This window comes from Cuculus canorus, chromosome 24 (genome assembly GCF_017976375.1).
Source record: "Cuculus canorus isolate bCucCan1 chromosome 24, bCucCan1.pri, whole genome shotgun sequence".
Lineage (NCBI taxonomy): Eukaryota > Metazoa > Chordata > Aves > Cuculiformes > Cuculidae > Cuculus > Cuculus canorus.
This window is the reverse complement of record NC_071424.1, coordinates 7,802,149-7,819,522: the sequence shown is the minus strand read 5'-3', so window position 1 is coordinate 7,819,522 and position 17,374 is coordinate 7,802,149. Positions and strand designations below refer to the sequence as shown.

Below are 17,374 nucleotides of genomic sequence, written 5' to 3'. Positions count from 1 at the left end.
CAGAGGAGATGGGCGTGCTGAGTTGGAAGCCAATGACTCAGCCCCATCTTATGGTGGGACATATGGACACTGACCCAGGTACTGGGACAACCAGCTGGTTTTAGGAGCAACTTGCTGTTCGGTGAAGTCTTCCTACACCAGGTCTCAAAAAAGGTTTTACAAGCTGCCGCATCCATTGCCCCTGTTTTACAGATAGGGAAACTGAGGCATGGAGCTTGAGCAGTAGATTACTGAACTTTGCTGTGCTTCGCATGTGTCCCCTCTCTTTTTTTTTTACCCAAGTGGCATTTTTCTCCTCTGTCTCATGGGGCAGACACTAATTTTTCTGCCTTTTCTTTCCACCACATTTAACCTCGTGGCCCCTGGCTGGGGTTCTCATCAGGCTGTTAGGCTGATGCCAGACAGATGGATTTGGGAGCTGGGGAGAGATGGACAGTCCACTTCTGGGTGTGCTGAGCAGCCCTGGCATGTGGTGGCAGTTGCTGCTTTCCCTCCTGTTCCCCAGACGGGCATCTGCGGAGGAGGACAGCTGCATGCTTGTAGCAAGATGGGCTGGAGCCAGTTTTCCAGGACTTGGTGTGCTGGGATCTGGCAGTGCTGCCCATTGTGCTTCCACACCGGTGCTGCCGGGCACAGCGACACACAGATGTCAGCTGATGCTCATCTTTGCAGAGATCACAGGAAGAAAATCTCCAATATTGGACAAATTTGCATCTGAATCTGTCCATCTGTCTCATCTCTGTCCATCTGCACATCGAGATGTAGATGCCCAGGAGGGTGTTGCAGAGATGGGATGCTTGTGGTCCTTCCTGAATTACATGGGGCTCTGCCCTGTTCTCTGACTATCCTTTCATCCTCCTCATTACCCTGGGCCTCTGCATCTTAATTTGTCTCCCCATCTGTGTTTCTAACACATCAATCCCCAACCCGCTGCCAGCATGCTCAGCCCAGGACAGCATTGCGGGTGAACCACTTTGCAGATCCAACACTTGGACCAGCATCATCTGCCACAGGTCCTGCCTGGAGCAGGAGTGGCTGTCACCAGCTTGTAAATCCAAACAGGAATTTGTCCAACCCAACCAGGCTCTGGTGTGTGCCTTTGGATCGCCTGCCACCCTGTGGGAGTGAGACACAAGCTCCTAAGCCTGTTCCTCAGCCCCTGTCAGGAGGTTGGAGTAATTCATCAGGCGGGCACTGAGCGTGAGTCATCGCAACCTTTATAGTCACTTCATTATGCTTCAACAATTGCTAACTTCTCTGTGGCTTCCTCAATTAGGCAGAGATTATTAACCGAGTTTCTAATTTGAGCTGTTTCTACCCCTAACAGAGGACCTCATTCTGCACAGTGCAGTGTTTGGTGCGTTGAATGGTGCTGCCGGAGGTGTGGGTGTTGGTGACGGGGTATATCAGTGCAGGTTGTGCTTGGACACGTGTTGCAGGCAGGACCTGGGTGAACAGGAGGGTTCCTGCCTGCCTGTGTGTCTGAGATGGCCGGGACCATGTGCGAGTCCCCAAGGATTGGCTTATGGAGGTGTCTCCTTGCAAGTGGGGCCATGTGTCTGTACCAATGGCATGTGTCTGTACCAATGCAGTGTGTCTTTTTTTTCATTAGGGTCCATCCCAAATGTACCCACACTGGCAGGGAGTGTTGCAGTCTTTCCTTCCACATGCATGTGTTTGCTCCTCTCCATGTCTGTCTTCTCTGCTGCCCAAGCACTGATCTGCATACCCAGATCCACTGCAAATGAACCAATGGACCAGGCAGAGCCTCACCCTGCTCTTCCCTGCCTGCCCATCCGTGTCCATCCATCCTTGGCTGCATCAGAGCAGGCAGAGACAGCCCTATGATGAGCTTTCTCTCCCCTGCCAGGTGCCTACCTGGTCCCATACCTCGTCCTGCTCATCATCATCGGGCTCCCCCTCTTCTTCCTGGAGCTGGCGGTGGGGCAGCGGATCCGCCGGGGCAGCATCGGTGTCTGGAATTATATCTGTCCTCGTCTGGGGGGCATCGGCTATGCCAGCTGCCTTGTGAGTGTACCCATGGGTCCCCTCAGATCACCCCCTTGGGGTATGCAGAACAGCTTTAGAGGCTGCAAAGCAGGGGATGGCCTGGGAGCAAACCTTTAGGGGCCCCACATAGAGAGAGGTTTGAGAGGTTAAGAGGAGTTTTTCCAGCTCCACCCGTGGGTCTAGGGCTGGGTGGGAATGGGCACATCCTCTGATCCCAGCACCCCTGCTCCCTGCAAGTCCCTGCCCAGTGGAAGGCATGCTGGGGATAGTGCCACTGTTCTGTGATTTAAATTCATGTCCTCCTTCCTGCCCCCAGGTCTGTTTTTTTGTCGGTCTCTATTACAATGTCATCATCGGCTGGAGCATCTTTTACTTCTTTAAGTCCTTCCAGTACCCTCTTCCCTGGAGCGAGTGTCCCATCGTGAAGAATGGTTCGGTGGCTGGTAAGGGACTGCTGCTGGTGCCAGGGGAAGCTCAGCTGGAAGGGAACAGTTCCCAGGGAAGGGGGGCTGTGGGACACTGAGGAACCCCAACATCTGAAGCTGTCACAGGTTGGGGACACTGGAGGTTGAGGTGTCTTTTGCGGCACTGTGTCCTCTCCTGTCCATTTGTCTTGATCATATGGAGATGTTTCCCTTGGGTTGGATGAGTCTCTCCCATGCTCTGCCCTTGCTGTCTGTCCTCACTGATGGGATTTGATGCCAGTTGGGGATCCAGAGCTTGGGTCTCCAGGCTGCCTCAGTGCTCAGGGCCAAGATCCGGCCCAGGACCATGGAGGGAGGCAGCAAGAGCCAGGCAGGGCTCAGCTGGCTGCTCCATCAGTGCTTGACTGAGACGCTGATAGAACTAATGATGTTTAATAACATCTGAGCACCTCCTTGGGACACTCTGGGGAGGGGGGGGGTTATAGCAAATGCCTCTTCTAGTATTTAACATCTTATTTTCACCTGACAATGGCTTTATGTCCTGTCTCTGTGCTTTCCTGCTAAAGAAAAGAACCCCATTAGTTCCTGTTCCTTAGTTTTTCTGCCTTTTCTGGCTGGCTCCAGCAGGTCTTTAACATTAATTGACATTCATCCCCTAAGGGACGGTGGGTGTCTCTCCCCCAACCCCCTCATGCTCTTATGCCTCTACTTGGTTGCAGTTGTGGAGACTGAATGTGAGAGGAGCTCAGCCACCACCTATTTCTGGTACCGGGAGACCTTGGACATCTCCAACTCCATCTCAGAGAGTGGGGGGCTCAACTGGAAGATGACTCTGTGTCTGCTGGTGGCCTGGAGCCTTGTTGGCTTGGCTATGATCAAAGGCATCCAGTCCTCAGGGAAGGTGGGTAGCGGTGGCCACCTGAGCCTGCCTATGGTCTGTTATTGAGGCAGAAACATCCTACCTGGACCCTGATCTGGGGTGGCTGGGGGTCCCCAGGATGCTCACGCCCACAGGTTGGGGCGACCTCTGTGAGGATCCAGAATAAGATCAGAATTGGGTGTAAAGAAAAGGTTTAGTCCAACTGACACCCACAGACATAGCCCAGGACTCAGCCACCTCATGTTAGACAAATCACCTGCCCAGTGACTGCATTTGGGGGCTGTCAACTGTCTGATGCCGTCCTGGAGTCCCACGCAGGAGAAGCGGGGCAGGGAGGAAGAGATTGCTGTGAGGAAGGGATGCCATTAGCTTGCAGATATATTTCAAGCAAGGCTGTGTAAGCAGTGGAGTTGGATGGAGAAGGGTATGGTCTCCTGGTACACTTGAACATCCCTTTCTCCAGACGTGCTCTGCCCAACATCCAGTGTCTTAGCCTAAAGCAGAGGGCAGTGAGACCCCTGTCCCACAGCCCTGAGAGCAGTGTGATGGGAGTGAGCTGCAGAGACAGGACCATGGCAGCAAGTCTCCCCTTGCCCGAGATGAAGTCCCAGCTGCATCTGCTCATTGGGGCATTGGAAATGTGCTCCATGCCAGGAACTAGCTGGGGCTGCCTGCAGCCCTGGGCAGATGCTGGGGGAAGGGGATGGTGAGTGCAAAGCTGTCCTTCCCTCGGGCTCACAGAGCACCAGAGGTTTGCGTTTCAGAGATTTTCTAAGATAGATCCAGCATCTTCACATTCAGCAGCCCTAGTGCCCAAGCACTTTGCAAATCCACTGAAGCGCTTGTAACATCCTGCACCGAGGACTCCCACGGCTTAACCCTGCACTGCCTGTGGACCAGACCTCGTTGTGGGGAGGACAACCCTCCCTTCTCCCCTCTTGTGCTGTACTTGGCTTAGATGTCAGCCATCGGTGACTGAGCTCAGTGGACAGTGAATGAGATTGTGCCCGTGTTGCATCTCTCTTGCCCTAGGTGATGTACTTCAGCTCCCTCTTCCCCTACGTGGTGCTTGTTTGCTTCTTGGTGCGGGGACTTCTGCTGCGCGGGGCGGTGGATGGGATCATGCACATGTTCACACCCAAGGTGAGACCCTCCAAGCCCAGCAGACTCTAGGCAGGTTCTTATTCTGGCTGGTCACACGTTATTTTCCCTTATGCTCTCTACCCTCAAACCCAGAGTACCAACCCCAAACTACCTTGGAGATCCTGATAAATCATCAGTGCCCTAAAACCAGAGGACAGCCACAGCCAAGCACTTCACAAACTCGCTATCTTGGAGCACCTTTGAGCCTCAGCATCACTCCAGTCTCCTTTCAGTGCTCAGACGCCAGTGTGGAGGCATGGAGGTGCCTGAGGCGATCTATTTAAAAACTTCATGGGAAGATTCTGGCTGGCAGCAAAACTTGCACTGGTGGCATTCATCCATTAATTAAACAGCTAATTAATTAGTTAAGCAGAGATATAGATGAATCAGCTCAGCTGGCGAGGCTCTTAAAATCTATTAATTACGATCTCTTGATGAATGATGTTGAGGCCTCCAGCCTGCTGCTCTGGCTCATAGGAGAGGGTGGATATGGCTGAGAGATGGGAGGTTAAACAAACATGCCAGCTGAGACCTTTGATTGCAGGTGCTCCAGGTGCTCTGGGAGCAGGAGATGGCTGAGGGAGAATAGACACCCATTGCTGAGCGGTGCGTGGCTCCCTTGGGTTCAGAGACAGAGATGTCAGGTCCCCGGGCAGCTGCGTGGTCTACTGGGAAGCGGTAGGGCTTTACACTGGGAGATCGAGCACCCAGCTTGGTCTTCGGGGCAGATGGAGCACTCAGAGACATGGTCAGGTCAAATCTTCCCCTGTCTCTCAGCATGCCTCAGTTTTCCCCTCTGTGAGAAAGAGAAAAAGGACCTATCAGTGCTGCGTAATGCGAGACCAGATTGTGGTAGATCAAAGCCCATGGCTGCTCCAAAACCAGCCTATCTTGTAGGCACAGCAGCCTTTTAATTTGGCTCTGGCTCCAATGGGATGAGTTGTGAGGTCGCCAAATCACCTAACTACTTCTATCTCCCTTCCAAGCTGGACAAGATGCTAGACCCCCAGGTGTGGCGAGAGGCAGCTACACAGGTTTTCTTTGCCCTGGGCTTGGGCTTTGGAGGAGTCATCGCCTTCTCCAGCTACAACAAGCAAGACAACAACTGCCACTTTGATGCTACGCTCGTCTCCTTCATCAACTTCTTCACATCTGTCCTGGCCACTTTGGTTGTGTTTGCTGTGCTGGGCTTCAAGGCCAACATCATGAATGAGAAATGTGTGGTGGAGTAAGAGGATTCACTTTTTCTCTGTTTGGGGTGGGCAGGTCTTTGCGACTACTGGTTGTGGTGGTTCTGGAGGCAAATGAGTAGGTGCTCTGGAGCTGGGTGATAATGATGCACCCAAGCTCATGATGGTCAGGACCTGGATCTCCAGAGATGTCCCATTGTAGCTGAGGCAGTTGGGTATTCAATGCTTCCAGCCTAAAATTCAGCTCTAGGATGGTCTTCTAGTCTGAAAATTGAGGGTAAATCCAATGTATCTGGTGACATCACCTGTGTTTCTCCAAGTTTTGACTCATCATAGGATCCACTTCTTTGCAAGACTAAGGGAGTTGCTGTGTTGTACCCAAGAAGCAGCTGGAGGAAGGTGAATTTGGGCACCTAGTGTCGTCTTTAGACGATGACCTGAATCCATAACAATCCTGGCCATGTGATGTGGAGTCTTGGAGCAAAAGGGAAGCCACAGGACCACGTGGCTGAGGAGGCACAGAGATCCAGTTTCCTGGTGTTACCGCTTCTGTGTCTTCTGTCACATGGCCTAATGCAATGTTTACTTACACATTGGGAAACTGCAAAGAGGTCCCCTGTCTGGGACCTGATAATATGACCGAGGAGGTTCGTCCTGCCTGGTGCAAAGGCAGGATGGTCAGGCCCCATCCTCCCTACCCAGGGAAGAAATCGGCATGTCTGGGTAGACAGGCTCTTCTCTCCCTTAGGAACGCTGAGAAGATCTTGGGCTACCTGAACAGCAATGTGCTGAGCCATGACCTCATCCCACCCCATGTGAACTTCTCCCACCTCACTGCCAAGGACTACAATGAGATGTACAGGGTGATCATGACAGTCAAAGAGGGACACTTCAAAGAACTGGGCTTGGATGCCTGCCTATTGGAGGATGAACTCAACAAGGTACCTGGTGGCATTCCTAGTAGGACCAGGAGGTCACTCACTCCATTGCCTTTCCCTGGTAGAAGAGGTACTTGTGTCACTCCTAGCACATGGATCTGGAAAAACTCTTTAGAGACTTTCCAGGGATGGGGATTCCCTCTCTCTGTGGTCTTCCCCATCACACAGTGGTTCTTCCTGGGGTGGGAGAAAGGTCTGCCCATAGCAAGTCTGGCAGGGTCAGCACTGCTTCCAGGCTGGGCTACCAGACCATGTTTTTCTTTCATCAAAGAGTGGTTCACTGCAACAGGAGAGACCTGAGACATACAGGAGCTTATAGGCTGTGTCCCTGACATGTTTCTCCTCATCTTGTGGTCCTCTCTTCCCCTGAACAGTCGGTGCAAGGAACTGGCCTGGCCTTCATTGCTTTCACAGAAGCCATGACCCACTTCCCAGCCTCACCGTTTTGGTCCGTCATGTTCTTCCTGATGCTGATAAACCTAGGCTTGGGAAGCATGATCGGGACCATGTCAGGCATCACTACACCCATCATTGACACCTTCAAGGTGCGGAAGGAAGTGTTCACAGGTGAGGTCTTTTCTCCCATATCCTCCTGGGGAAAGGCTGGGGGTCACTCCAGAAGAGTGTGAACATGGTGGATGTGTACTGGGTCCTGCTGATGCGGGGAATGGACCTTGTGGGGGAGGCATTCATTCACCCCGCGGTGTTCTGCTGACCATGCCTGTTTGCTCCTCACAGTTGGCTCCTGCGTCTTTGCCTTTGTGGTGGGACTGATCTTTGTGCAGCGCTCCGGGAATTACTTTGTCACCATGTTTGATGATTATTCAGCCACACTGCCGCTCACGGTCGTGGTCATCCTGGAGAACATCGCTGTGGCCTGGATTTATGGCACCAAGAAGTAAGGCATTTGTAGAACATAAAGAAGAGCTGTGTTGTAAGTCGTGGCTAAAGTTCCCCTGTCCTTCCAGCTCTTTTCCAGATGACGTTTTCCCCAGGAGGCCAGCTCTGAAGGAGCAAATGCCCCAGGGGCAGCTACCTCATAGAGGCAGGAACTCTGTTCACCTTGATCCTCTTGGCCTGCCCTAGTTGTAACCCAGCCCCAGGAGCAGGTCCTTCTAGTGGGTATCTCCTGCTGGTTGTGGTGCCCCATCACCTGAGATTCCTGTCTTGTCTGTGGTTTCCAGGCCTTTCTGGAAGGGGACCTTGTTTCCCCCACTACCTGTTCTTGTCCTTCATAAGTTGGCCAAAGCAGAAGTGGCTCTGACTAATACTCCAATGGTGGTTCCTTAGGTGGTTCCCAACCAGTCCTATAGGCTTGAGGGACACAGATGCTTGCCTGGATCAGCTTGGGTTCTTCAGGCTCTGCCGTGAGCACGCTTTCCTACGGGGGCTACTGGGAGGGAGTTTGTCACTTGGAGGTGGGGAATGGCGTGGTTCCATCTCTTCTTCTCCGCAGGTTCATGCAGGAGTTGACAGAAATGCTGGGTTTCCAGCCTTACCAGTTCTACTACTACACATGGAAGTACGTCTCTCCCATCTGCATGGCCGTGCTTATGACCGCCAGCATCATCCAGCTGGGAGTCAGCCCCCCAGGCTACAGCGCATGGATCAGAGAGGAGGTGAGCACAGCTCCCTTCCCCGCAGCCACCTCCCCTCCAGGTCTGTCTGAGCAGGGGGCAGCTGAGAGCTGGAGACCAGCCTGGTCTTACCACCTCTGCGTGTTCCTTCTCCCCTCTCCTGCTGGCCGATGTCCTGCCTGTGGCTGCTCATCCTCTGCAGACAGTCAGGTTTGTCCACACTGCCCAGAAATCTCCAGCCACCTCTAACCATGGGCTTAGTTTGAGCTCGGGTTTTGGTTTGCCTCCACAGCTCCATGCTGTGTGTGGGACCATGCCTTTTTCCTTGATTTAAATCCACCTTCTCATAGCTTCACACTGTGCCTCTGAGAAGGAAGCCTGTCAGGAGGCAGCAGGAATTGCCTAACCCTTAGGAGATGTCATACCTGGTATGCATCGCCTTTGCTGTAACAGCTCCTTGACACTAATATCTGTTTGTTCCAGGCTGCAGAAAAGTTCCTTTTCTACCCAAGCTGGGCCATGGCTATTCTCATCTCTCTCATCATCCTGGCATCCCTTCCTCTGCCTCTGGTCTTCATCCTTCGGCAGTTCCACCTCATCTCAGATGGCTCCAATGCCCTCTCTGTCACCTATAAGAAGGGACGGATGATGAAAGACATCTCCAATTTGGAAGACAACGATGAGACCCGCTTCATCCTGAGCAAAGTGCCCAGCGAGACCCCATCCCCCATGCCCACACACCGTTCCTACCTGGGTCCTGGGAGCAACTCCCCCATGGAAATGAGCAGTGCCCCCAATGGACGATACGGGAGCGGGTACCTACTGGCCAGCACCCCTGAATCCGAACTGTGATGATTGCCTGCCGACCACCCCCACTGGGAGAGGAGGTCACTGGGGAGTGGATCCTGGCTGTCCAGGCAACAGGAAAATCAATTAAGAAGAAAGATGAAGAAGAACCCCCTCTTAAAATTGTACCCAAAAGCAGCCATTTCTACAGTGACATCGGGAAGAAGGGACTGCGGGAGGGGCAGGACTCCTCCAACAACCCTCATCTGACAGGCATGCCTTTCGGGGAAGGGAGGAGGAACAAGAGATGGTGCAATATCTTGCCAAGAGTTGTTCCCACACAGCTCAGATCTGAAGCAAAGAAATCTCTCTTTTCTAAGCAGCTGATGGTTGGAAAAAGGACCTGGCAGCAGGTGGAAATCCAAACATACTTCCACCTGGAACCCAGAGCTCTTCCCTCCCTGACTGTTGTCCTTTAGCTGGGAGGAGTCATGGCCTTATTCCAATGAGCACAATTAACCATCGGTGTTCATAGCACAAAATGGTGCTGCTGTTGTTACCATCGGTGTTGTTGTATTATCTCCTGTAGTTTTTAGCGCTGTGGACACACCCAAATAACCCCCAAATCTCAACCAGGGTTGGCAGGGAGCAGCGCGGGGCTGACTGAGATGCTGCAATGTGCGAGACAGTGGATGGTGGATCCTTGGGATAGGTTTTGTTACCACCAGCAATGGGGCAGAATCTATGGGGTCTTCTGAGACATGGCAATGTCACGTCAGCATTGTGTCACATTCATGATGTGTCTGTCAGCATGCTCTGTGGTTGGGCAGTTATCAGTCATGCTGAGTGTCAGAAGGACCTCTAAAGTGAAGGGGGTTTGGATGTGGGAGTGTGTATGTGGGCCTGGATAGGGTTATCATCATGGGGGTCAGGAGCGGTCTCCTGGAATTACTCCTGACATGTGGAACGCTCTGCTGAACCAAAATCCCTGGCATGGTGATTGTCTTCTCTTGCCATCCACTTTGGAACTCCCAGAAGGATGTGCAGAGAAGCCGTGGGGCATCCAGTGCTACCACAGTCCTGGGTTAGCGGGTGGCTTCCTGAGAGCTGACTTACGTCCCTTGCACCCACCAGCTGAGATGAACTGGGTAGGGAGAATCCCTGGACACGTGTCCTCATTTCTCATAGCTTTGAGCCAAGGTGTCTGCATTGCCTCCTGTTGCACCTCTCCAGGAGGTCACCTGCCTTCGGCTGGGGGTAATGAGCCCTTGGGGACAGCAGGTTTCTGCTGAGCAGCAGTTCTTGGGAGGCAGTGCCAGGTCCTTATGTCCATGGCAGCTCTTGATCTAGGACAGGGAGCCCAGGGGCCTTTATCATGCCCCTCCACATTGTCTTATGACCAGATAGATGGACCTTATGTTGTTTTTCCCCAAGCTGTCTGGAAAGATTGGGATCTCCCAGCTCTGTGTCTCTTCCGCTGGGACTGAAGGTCATTTCCCTGAATCCTCCACATAGCCGAGCGTTCAGCAGCCTGCTTGCACCCTCTGTCCCTCTCAGCACATTTCTGTGGCTTCCAAAAGTCAAGGGAGCTCCTAATCCTTGGTTCTGCTGGGCATAGGTCATGCATGATGGTATTTCAAGCTGATCTGAAGGCCAGGTTTGTGAATGCTTGCCCATGAACACTTCTTTCCTCCATTTTCCTATCAATGGATTTTCTTCCACTTTGATTTGCCTTTCAGCTGAGAGGCAAAGGCAGAAAGGACCTGGTGCATCCACCACATCCTTCACTTCTCTTAGCATCCCTGGGGCCAGGAGGTCCTGCACAATGGCATTTGACTTGTGGATTCTGATCCTTTGTTGATGATTCTTCTCCATGGGCTTGGCTGGTGACCTGAAGCCTCTCTTGGACAATGAGGTCAGGCCCTTCATTAGTCAACTTTCCAGCGGGAAAATGGAGGCATTGACTGAACCAAAGCAGCTCAGTCATTAGTGACTCTGAAAAGCACCAGTGCTGTGTGGTCAGGATCAGCCATGCTCTCGTCTCTCCTCCAGCGATCCCCACTTCACCATCCCCGCTTTTCCTTCCCCTGCCTGTGCAGGGGGACACAGAAATATCCCCACCCCATCATCTCTGAAAGGAAGAAGAACAAAACCTGTGGCATTTCCCCATTATGAGGCAAACTGTTCCCTCACATCTATTATTTCTCCCTCTGTCCCTAGTTTCCTTCACCCAATAAGCAAAACAGAGGCCGACCCAAATTCTTGCCCAACATCACCTTCCCCATCGATGCCCCTGAGCCCAGGGGCTGGATTCCCACCACAGCTCCCATGGAGTAAATGGAGCAGGACACCTCCCAGAGCCAAAGGGCTTGGTCCCATCCCCTCTTGGGGCACCTTGAACCCTGGGGGGAAGGATCTGGTCCTCCATCTCTCCCATCCCCACTCCCAAACCGGCCAGGGAGGTCCTCCTCTCTTTTTGCAGCATCAACAAGAGGCAAAGTCAATAAGAAGGAACAAAAAGCTTTATTCTATTGATAGAAAATTCACCCCGAGAGAGGAGATGGAATGATAACCGAGCAGTTCTGTTTCTGTCGGAGATTTATTGGTGGCCCTGCCAATGCTGTTTGAAACAGGTTCCACAGTGCCCTGTGCCACATTTCCCCCTGGTGCTGCACACCAATTCTCACTGGAGAGCAGGGCAGATTTGTACTTTTTTACTTCTTATGGGTGGTGGGTGGCCATCCCCACCCCAGCATATCTAGCTGCCCTGGGGACCCAGCGGAAAGGAAGAGAAGGGACCCCACCTGTCTTTTGAGCTGTGGCTTGGATCAGGAACAGCGTGGCCAGCGGGAACAGGGAAGGGATCAATTCCTGTGCTCAGTGAGGCCACATGTCAAATCCTGGGTTCAGTTTTGGGTCCCTCGCTATAAAAAGGACATTGAGGGGCTGGAGTATGTCCAGAGAAGAGAATGGAGCTGGTGAAGGGGCTGGACAACAAGTGTTATGAGGAGTGGCTGAGGGATGTGGGGTTGTTTAGCCTGGAGCAAAGGAGGCAAAGGGGACAACTCATCACTGTCTGCAATTGCCCAGAAGTGTAGCGACATGGGTGTTGGTCTGTTCTCCTAAGTGGCAGGCAATAGGATGAGAAGGAATGGCCTCAGGCTGCACCAGGGCAGGTTCAGGTTGGACATGAGCAAAAATTTCTTCACTGAAAGCATTCTCAGGCACTGGCAGAGGCTGCGCAGGGAGGTGGTTGAGTCCCTATCCCTGGAAGTGTTTAAAAGACGGGTGGATGAGGTATTCAGGGATGTGATTTAGTAGTGGACAGGTGTGGTTGGGCTTGTTGATCTCAAAGGTCTTTTCCAACCTAGTGATTCTACGATTCTAGTTGTGAGCACAAGCACTTTGCAGTTTGCCTCCATGTGGTGGGAGAAGGAGGGCAGAACTGCTGCCTGTGATCCCCTTTCCCTAGATGGGCTCGCCACTCGGTTCCTAACCACCTGGATCCTGCTGCTCGGAGCAGGATAGTGTTGCTGGCTTGGGCGTGCAGAGGTAGCCCAAGAGTGTTTTAAGTCACAAAGGGAAGGGTCGAGGGAGTCGAGGCTGCAGTGGGGCAGAGGGCATGGCTGGTGCTGAGGGCAGAGGGCTTTGCAAGAGGATGACCACTCCATGCTGGCAGTGCTGTGGGTCCAAGGGGTGTGCAGTCCCCCATCCCTGAGCATCCAGCTCTGCTGCCTGTGCTGGGGTTGGGGGCTGTACCTGCCCTTGACACTGATGCAGAGCAGAGGGGGCAGCTGGAGCTGGTCATACTCTACTGATTTGCACCTTCCCTAGGTGTCCGTTGGCCCATTCACTTCTATCCGTCCAAAACAGCCCCCGCTTCACCTCCCAGCCCCCTCCCCAGCCCCTGGCAGGTCCTGTCAAACCCCAGCACCTCCCTGGAGCAACTCCCACAGCCTCCCTCCTGTCCCCACCTTTCTTCTTGCTGACAGGAGCACAGAGCACAGCTGGGTGGTCTAGGGGACACTGCACAAGCCAGGCAGAGCCACAGCAGCACGTGGGGTGCAGCTGTTTTCCATGTGGGCAGGCAGAGTGCTGGCAAAATCCTCCTGTACAGGTAAAAGCACAGATCTTGTAGTAACTCGTCCCATGTATCCTCGTAGCTGGTGTATTTACCACGTGTACCGTGCTGGCCAGACTCCTCAGCAGTTGAGAAGAACCCTGTAACAGCTGTAATGGAGTTCAATTAAAAAATCTCTTCTTACCAAATCTCTTCTCACCAAGTTTCTCCTCTGCCTCGGTTTCCTTTCTTGAGGTGGGCTTTGGGGTCTCTCTGAGCTTTGCGGTTGCAAACAGCTGAAGCCAAGGGTATTGGGGCTGTCAGCATCCATGGCCCTGATATCTCTTTCTCTGTCCTGTCCTGTCCCTGCCGTCAGTGCTCTGTCTCCCCTCATTCTGAGTCCCTTCCTCCATCCATCATCAGCCCGTGCAAGGGGATTGCTCAGGGCTTGGCTGCCAGCAAGTGCTGCAGGAGCATCATGGAGGTAGTCTTCCATCCTGGACCAGCTCTACCAGTACACACTGGCTTTGTGGGGTACGTGGACTAGTAAGATGCAGCATCTGCTGCTCTGCACAATGCCCTGCTAACATTGCTGGTGGTTTATCCTGAGCATCAGGACCTGGAAAAACTATTTTGAGACTTTCTAGGGATGGGGATGACTGCCAGCATCATCCAGCTGGGAGTCAGCACCCCTGGCTGCAGCGCGCAGATCAGAGTGGATGTGAGCACAGCTCCCCTCCCCACAGCCACCTCCACCCCAGGTCTTGGCTGAAGAGGGGACAGTGAACGCTGTGCCCTCCCATCTATTATTTCTCTCTCTGTCCTCAGTTTCCTTCACCCAACCAACAAAACAGAGAATGAGCCAAATTCTTGCCCAACATCACCTTCCCCATCAACGTTCCTGAGCCCAAGGTCCAGGTTTCCACTACAGCTCCTATAGAGTAAATGGAGAAGTACACCTCCCAGAGCCAAAGTGCTCGGTCCTACCCCCTCTTGGGGCACGATGCTCCACAAACCCTGGGAGGAAGGATCCGGCCCTCCATCTCTCCCATCCACACTCCCAAACCAGCCAGGGAGGTGTTCCCTATGCTCCCCGCTTTTTGCAGCATCAACAAGAGGCAAAGCCAATAAGAAAGGACAAAAAGCTTTATTCTATTGATAGAAAATCTACCCCGATGAGATGGAACAATAACCAAGCGGTTCTGTTTCTATCGGAGGTTTATTGGTGGCCCTGCCAATGCTGTTCAAAGTGGGTTCCACAGTGCCCTTTGCCCCATTTCCCCCCAGTGCTGCACACATCAATTCTCATTAGCCAATCTCAGTGCAGCATCTGATGTGAAGCTGCGCTCGTGCGCTGGGCCCAGGGCTGGTTTTGCAGACAGACTGCACTACTGGAGTGAGGAGAAATAGCTGTGTGGGGAGCTTGACTGCTCTCCCAGCCAAGCAGCAGCTGTTGGTGACCTGCTCAGCACCATGTCCACCTCCAAACCAAAGTTTCTGGGGAAGGAAAAAGACAAATTCCAGTTGCTCCCAGGCTGCAGGAGCCGAGGCAGCAGGAGCAGCCAGAGTGGACACCCTTACCAGAGCCTGGGCTGTCCTGGCAGCAGCCAGAGAGCAGCAGCCTGGGCCCTCTAAAGGGCTCCCCTTTAGAGCCAGGGTGCATGGAGAGGGCCCTCTGTCTCCTGCTGAGCTGCTGAGCACCTAGACTGAAGGCCTCGGACATGCAGGTCGAGTCCTGGGGAAGCATCACCCTGCAATCAGAACAGGAAAGCCATGACGTGTGAGAGAGCTTTGGGGCCGACACAACCACTTGTGACTCTTGAAGTATGAGCACCCATGTGCTTTCCCTGCCTGACCCAGGAGCCCCTCAGTATTCCGGAGCAGAGGCGAATCCTCGTTCTGACTCCATCCCAGACAGGGCCTAGCAGAGCCACATCTCTGCCCAGGGGCTCTGCAGGAACTCCCACCGCCCACCTCCCACACCTGAAAAGGCACTGTTAGGGAATTGTCTTCTTCTTCCCCTAGGAACAAGCGCCCCAAGCTCATCCTGCTGCTCTGGAGCTCAGCAATGCAGACTCCAGCGACTGCCAAGTTGCTCCACAAGACTCTACCCTGGGGCTAGCTCCAGGATACTGAGCAGCTGGAGATCCAGCCTGGTCCCCTGCAGCCTGGGCATGGCCTGGAGATTGCACCTGCTGGATTGCTGGCCACATCTGCTCCAGTAACTGCCTCTTGAGAGAACTGCAAACTACGGGTTTTTGGCTGGCCCTGACTCTCTGTGCCTGCATGGTCCACAGATCTGTTGGAGAGTTTACCCCCATCCCCCTCTGGAGACACAATTCCAGATGAGGAAACATCTCTTACTCGGGATGTTTTTTCTGAAAGGGAAAAACATTCTCTTAGAGCATCCACTGCAAGAGCCACCAGGGCTTCCCAGGAAAGGCTCCTCTAGGAAGAGCCGGCAAAAGCTGCTGCTTTGGGCCACCCTGCGTGGCAGCTCAAGAGCCTCAGCTGGACCCAGCCCCCGGCAGCAATGCTTCCTCACAGGACGTGCCGGCCCCACCAAAGTCCCCCACCTCTGTCTTTGTCTGTGTTTCTGATGTGCACCAGGTCCAGCCAAAAACAATAGCTGCAATAGCACCAAGAGGCAGTTACGGGAGCAGCATGGCCAGTGATCCCGGCAGGTGCAGTCTCCTGGCCGTTCCAGGGGTGGAGGGGACCAGGCTGGGATCTCCAGGCGTGCTCAGTGCCCCAGAGCCCTGCCCCGTTCCCCCTCAGTGCTTCAGGGAGTACCCAGACCAGGCTCCATGGGCTGGGAGAGGCACCTCTCCATCGCTCCCCCTGCACGGCTCTCCCCTCTGGCAATCCCCAGTTCAGGCTTGGGAATAGCTGCGCTCGTCTTCCATAGACTGAGTAAGCCACTTGTTCCAGTGGCTGGAGTAGTGCCTCGGAGAGGATGCTGCTGGTCTGACTGGGAGGTCAAAAGCCAGTGTCAGGCATGGCCGTGCTCAGGAAGCACTTGGGCCACAGGAATTTCCCCACATCCTGGCCCCAAAGGAAAGCTGCCGAGCTTCCTACCCATTGCAGTGCCCGCTCTGCAAGAAGTAGGGGCCCTTCCCTTGACATCCAGTGTGGGAAGCCTTTTTGCTCGCACTCTTAGCTCAGGAGGGCTTCCCACACTGATGCTTTTCTTCTACTCCAGCAGTGCAGTCTGTCCAAGCAGAAGCAGAGCAGAGCTGGGACAGGGCTGTGGACAGGGCACAAACACATCTCCACATCAGATGCTGCAGCCGGAGCAACCGAGTTCCTCATCACCAGCTCTAAGCAGGAGTTCCTGGGGGAGGAAAAAAGACAAACTTCAGTTGCCCCAGAACGCCAGTGGCAGCTCACCCTGCAGATTGTGTTTGATCACAGCCCTGCTCTCACCTCAACCTGACACCCTGAGCAGGCGTTCCCCACTTCCTACCTCTTGCACGGCCCCGCTGCTTCTTGGCAGCCCCCACTCCACCAGGAGTTCGGGCAGGCCCTCGGCTCCCAGGTAGGAGCCTTTCTCCTCGCAGCCTTCGGCTCAGGAGGGCTGCACACACACACACTGCTCCTCACTCCAGCAGAGCCGCAACAGATCTGGGCACAGGCGCAGCTCCCCATCGTGGTCCTGCTCAGCAGGCACAGCACTGGGAGCAGCTCAGGTCCTGAGTGCCAGCTCCAGCTCCAAGGGAAAGCTCTTGGGGGAGGAAAAAATCATAGAATCATAGAACAGTTTAGGTTGGAAGGGACATTAAACATCATCTAGTTCCAATGTCCCTGCCATGAACAGGGACACCTCCCACTGGATCAGGGGCTCCAAGCCCCATCCAACCTGGCCTGGAATCCCTCCAGGGATGGGGCAGCCACCACTGCCCTGGGCAACCTGGGCCAGGGCCTCACCACTCTCATGGTGAAGATATTCTTCCTTATTTCTAGTCCTGTTACTACAAGCCTTTGTAAATAGCTCCTCACCCAGTTTCTTGGAGCCCCTTCTGGTACTGGAAGATTGCTATAAGGTCTCCTCGGAGCCTTCTCTTCTCCAGGCTGAACAACCCCATCTCTCTCAGCCTGTCCCTCGTACAATTCCACTCGCCCCTGGGCTGTGGGAGCCGAGGCAGCAGGAGCAGCCAGAGCGGATGCCCATGGCAGAGCCCCGGGGCCACTCCTGGGGGATGCACCCCAAGCTCCCAGCGCCAGGATGGGGGGCAGTGGGAGATGGTTGGGGTCAGAGCTGGGGGGAAGGAGGGAGGAGGGGGGATCAGGCTGGAGGTGCAGAATCAGGCTTATGGGGGTGATTCACATTTGGGGGGGGGAGGGAATCACGCTTGGGAAGCAGAT

The 17,374-nt window shown here is 53.9% G+C and overlaps 1 protein-coding gene and 1 long non-coding RNA gene across 5 annotated transcripts in view; one reads left to right on the top strand and one right to left on the bottom strand.

Annotated features, from left to right (window-relative positions):
- SLC6A17 (solute carrier family 6 member 17) overlaps window positions 1–13,168 on the top strand; it is a 25,484-nt gene extending 12,316 nt beyond the window's left edge. For 3 of the 4 annotated variants that reach the window (XM_054087316.1, XM_054087315.1, XM_054087314.1), the window contains 11 exons: window positions 1,084–1,200; window positions 1,871–2,028; window positions 2,327–2,453; window positions 3,155–3,336; window positions 4,348–4,458; window positions 5,445–5,686; window positions 6,397–6,589; window positions 6,961–7,153; window positions 7,325–7,484; window positions 8,043–8,205; window positions 8,647–13,168. In XM_054087316.1, the coding sequence (XP_053943291.1) occupies window positions 1,084–1,200; window positions 1,871–2,028; window positions 2,327–2,453; window positions 3,155–3,336; window positions 4,348–4,458; window positions 5,445–5,686; window positions 6,397–6,589; window positions 6,961–7,153; window positions 7,325–7,484; window positions 8,043–8,205; window positions 8,647–9,015 (2,015 nt within the window). In that variant the 3' untranslated portion in view covers window positions 9,016–13,168. The remainder of the gene's footprint in view (window positions 1–1,083; window positions 1,201–1,870; window positions 2,029–2,326; window positions 2,454–3,154; window positions 3,337–4,347; window positions 4,459–5,444; window positions 5,687–6,396; window positions 6,590–6,960; window positions 7,154–7,324; window positions 7,485–8,042; window positions 8,206–8,646) is intronic. The other variant, XM_054087317.1, reaches the window with a different exon arrangement.
- LOC128854394 (uncharacterized) lies at window positions 11,413–17,331 on the bottom strand. The gene is made up of 2 exons (XR_008453459.1): window positions 16,088–17,331; window positions 11,413–14,760 (listed from the first exon to the last, which is right to left on the bottom strand). It is a non-coding gene; the product is annotated as an uncharacterized LOC128854394 (long non-coding RNA).
- Between the last annotated feature and the right edge of the window lie 43 nt (window positions 17,332–17,374).